General features: G+C 42.0%; 1 protein-coding gene across 1 annotated transcript; it reads left to right on the top strand.

Annotated features, from left to right (window-relative positions):
• Window positions 1-3,401: 3,401 nt before the first annotated feature.
• On the top strand, window positions 3,402-3,800 carry RB195_012485 (uncharacterized protein; the record flags this gene model as incomplete). The annotated part of the gene is made up of 1 exon (XM_064194359.1): window positions 3,402-3,800. One exon carries the CDS (start codon window positions 3,402-3,404, stop codon window positions 3,798-3,800), a length of 399 nt encoding a protein of 132 aa, XP_064051942.1.
• Window positions 3,801-4,183: the final 383 nt, after the last annotated feature.

Here is a 4,183-nt window from a genome sequence, read left to right on the forward strand (position 1 = left end):
GCAGTTATGAAACTTTTTTGTATGCAACATGCTTTGGGCATCATGGGCGTGCCTCACCTTCTTCTAAGTTTACGCTTAAAGGTAAACGAAATGTATAACTGCACTTCTATAAAAGAGGGAAGCACAAGAGAGTAACCTTTCAATACCCTTTTCGTTCCATATGCTGCGAGGAAAACGAACTGTCTAAATATAAATGTGAAAAGAACATCAATCAGGGAAAGCGCTGCTACGTACAAAACAAACAAAATGGAAAAAGAGCGGTGGTACTAGGCAACACGTGAATCACTCCAATTCAGTATACAGCGACCACTTCTCATCTAATCTAAAACCCATAGTGCAAATTACTAAGACAACAAATTTATGGTTTTTTGTTCGACCGAAAGGATTCAGGACTGCGGCGCACCTATTTGAATACACCACATCGTCAATTAGTAGTAACTAAGCGACCAAAATTTCTACTTTATCGAAGTTCGGAAAACGACGGCAAGAAAAGGCGAGAGGCCCCTGTACTATCGACACGCGGCCAAAGAACGGCCATAGATTGGACACGGGAAAGGTGGTGAACGAGCGATTTGGGCAATTTTGAATGAATGCAGAGAATTGCGCCCCGATCAGCGGCAACCATAACGAACACACGTGAGTGACTTCGATCAATATGCACTCGAAGATTATTCGTAACGCAGCGAAAAAACGAACGTTTCAAGAAACACTCAAGAGGAAATCCTAGTTCAGCTCTATCTGTTTTCATGACAAGGTTAAGGGGTTTTTCTTTAAAAAAAAAATAAGTCTAAGGGGAAACCTAAACTTTGCAATGGTATCAGAAATGTGCGACGTGCTCTGCATAACCTAAAGTCGCGTATAGTGGAGTCAAAACGACATGAAGCACGTACGCAATTGCGTACGCGGCTTCTCTCGAGGCGCTTCAGTGGAGCGTAGCGGCTGGGAGTGTGGTGAAACCCTTGCCAGCACCACCCATCGCTGCAGTTTACGACGGTCCAAACTCGGTTCCAACTGCTGCCTCCACCGCGCCGTTTCGAGCGCGTACGCGAATGCACCGCAACTACACTCGTGATTCATGTCGTTTTGACCCTACTACTGTCAGATAAACTGCTTCTCAATAAAATACGCGACCTAGTATTTTCTTTAGCTGTGTTTTGAATCGCAATCATGGTTGTTTTAATAATGAGAAGAATAGTCTGAAAAAAAAAACTGGCAGAGTTTCTCGGCGCTACGTATCGACAGAGAGTCAAAAATATGTGGCGTTTCGCAAATGACGTAGCATTGTCACTGAAAATAGGGCGCGCTTGCACAGTTTGAATGGCAGAAAAAAAAAAAAAACAACGATTGCAATGACGCGTGAATCGAACAGCTGTGACGATTATTTGAGTGATAGATGGTGATTTCATTGAACAGTTGTCAAGCAAGTGTGTGCGCTAGTGGGACGTGTTGTCCAGAACAGCAACGGATGGTAACACTATCAAGGACACGTGATATTCTTGGAACGACCAGCGCTTCCGAAGAAGCTGTGGGAATGGGTTCTTTGCTTTCGCTGTTCGCTTGAAAGTACCATAGACATATGAGTGTAACTCGAGGGATTCTAACCCCAGCTTTAATCTTTGTCTTCGAGTACCCTAGTATAAGTCATATCAGTCATAGTCGTATCCCTAACTCAGAGCCTAAAAAGAGTACCTTCCCCATACCTGCTCGAAATGCTGGAAGGATGATCGAATGGAAACTCTCCACTTTAGGAGTCTAATGAAAACACATCTTTTAGAAATCAATAGACGACGCTGCGTTGTTCAGAAGTTGCCTGCACCAATGAATGTGTGCGTGAAACGTCCGCGTGACATTACTAAGTAAACGGCGAACGTTAAGCAAACAAAATAAATAGCAATGGAGGGAAATGTTGTGCGCTGAGTAAAGGCTATTTTTTGCCGAAAATAGGTAGAAGGTTAGGAGAACCAACACAACTTTCGGTTAGGTAAACATCACAAAGCGCTGAGAAGAGAAATATGGTTTGCATTGTGTTTCGGAACGACACTTGATCAAACGGATGACTTCTACGAAGTCGGAAAATCTTCCCAATAGTGACCAGTTATTTGAGGAAATTTCCCAAGAAAGTTAGTTATTGTCGAAACAATCTCATTTTGAAGGGTGTATCAGTGGGCATACTTTGTGATGTTCTAGTCAAAAAAAAAATCAAAATCCATCACATCGATTCAAACCAAATTATTATTCAGTGAAATTTGCTCGCTATTAAATATCACATAGTTCTGAAAAAAAAGTACGTAGAAATTTCTGAAGAGGGTAGTAAATAAAGCACGATGGACGAGTCAGGATTTAAATGAAAGGAGTCTTTCTGACTGAAGATCTGTCAAATGTTAAGCTTCTGCTTTTTTTCAATAAAAAAATTGTTTTGCAGTAATAAGTATGCATGGCTGCCCTTCACAGCCGTGTACACGATCGTTGCTCCATGTTTTTAATACGTATTAATAATAATAATAATTAGTGATACTCAAATATTTGCAAGTATATAGTTGTACAGTAGGAGCTTTAAGCTTGGACATCACAACACACCATATCGAAAAGAAATAAGTTCAATAATCTGTTCAAACTTGAGAAATGGGAAAAAACGAGAGAACAGCGATTACGATTGTTCCAGGTATGCTTCCTTATAATATGGACACCCCAGCACGAGACCCAAACGACAAAATAATTGCTAGATGCTCAGCAAGGTGACTCAACTCCGACTAAGGATTGTCACCTATTATTTTTTAATCTTCTGTTTTTTTAAAATAATTTTCGAAGTGTAGACTGTTAACAAAGGCATAACGGAAAGGAAAAAAACTTCTGCTGTGTTGTCGTAACATCTACATCTACGTGGAGCTAACGAGGATTAGCGTAGGGAAAAAATTTAAACTTCCATCAGAAAGCGATCCTGGAATTTCATGCTTATTCTCGATTGATTTCGATTTTGATAAACTGCTATCAGACCTGTCCAGGAGGGCAAAATCACCTACTTGATACATGAGCTGATCCCACAAGTCATTGTATGAGCTGTATACGCATTCATAAACTTCAAATTATTCTGAATTGGAGTCGAACGCGTACACGCATCTCAAAGGGGTTAATTAACACAGCACCACTTCATCCTTTACTCTTTCAATGTCTGTGGAGCAATTAGTTCCAAGAAGGCATGGTTAGTCACTATTAGCATGGTTACTTACCCGAGAGTTTCGTAGACTTGGCCGTGGACCTTAAAAAAGTGAGTTCGTTACTACTCTGATTGAACTTATTTCCTCACTAATGGCTGGTATGGGCCTGCTAAAATTACCTCTAATGAAAGTATACTACCATGGACCTTAACAAGAAAGTGATCTTGTGCCTGCGCTGAGACGCAAATGAATTCAGGAAACGGATTTTCTGTTTCTGCTGTGCGGAAATTGACTCATAACACCCTGGTAACCCGCACGTTGGGCCGGCCAAAGCTTGCAATTATGCGACCGGGAGGAGCTGAGGAAGCGCTTTGGAATCGCCTTCAACAAATAAGCTCCACTTCCCCAATCAGGAAGAGGTCACGTTTTTCCACAAAATCCGAGGGACCAGACGCCTGCAACATGCCTATGGATTTTGAAATCATAAATGAAACAAACAATAAAGAGTATAATGACTCTTGGGGAAAGCCTGGTACGGTAGTGCTGAGATGGGTGCAGAAGTCATTTAGGCCACCGCTGGTGGGAGTGCACTTGCCACGCCCGTCGAGACTTTGCCAACCGCAAAAGAAAGATGAAACCAAATAGAGCAACCGTTGCATCGAGAAAGGAAATGAAGAAAATCGTCCGCAACTTCTAATCCCTTCGACACCCATGTCCACTTGTCTGCTCACCATCTAAGGAAAAATGGACAACTCCAGAGGTTCTCACTTCCGAAGTACGACGTGCTATCATGTTGGTAAGAAATCGTGCACCCGGTTCCGAGAGGATAATTTCAGGACATCTGAAGAATCTTCCGTCAGTTCTTATCAACACTCAAGCAAGACTTCTTACACATTAACTGTCGAAATGCGGGGTTCCTAAACAATGGAAGAGCACCAGACTGGGTTGTTGTATAAAAAAGGGAGCTCCACATGACTTCGGCAACTATCGTCCAATCTGCTCACTATCCGTCATTTACAAGCTCTTTG

This window comes from Necator americanus, chromosome III (assembly GCF_031761385.1).
Source record: "Necator americanus strain Aroian chromosome III, whole genome shotgun sequence".
Taxonomy (NCBI): Eukaryota; Metazoa; Nematoda; class Chromadorea; order Rhabditida; family Ancylostomatidae; genus Necator; species Necator americanus.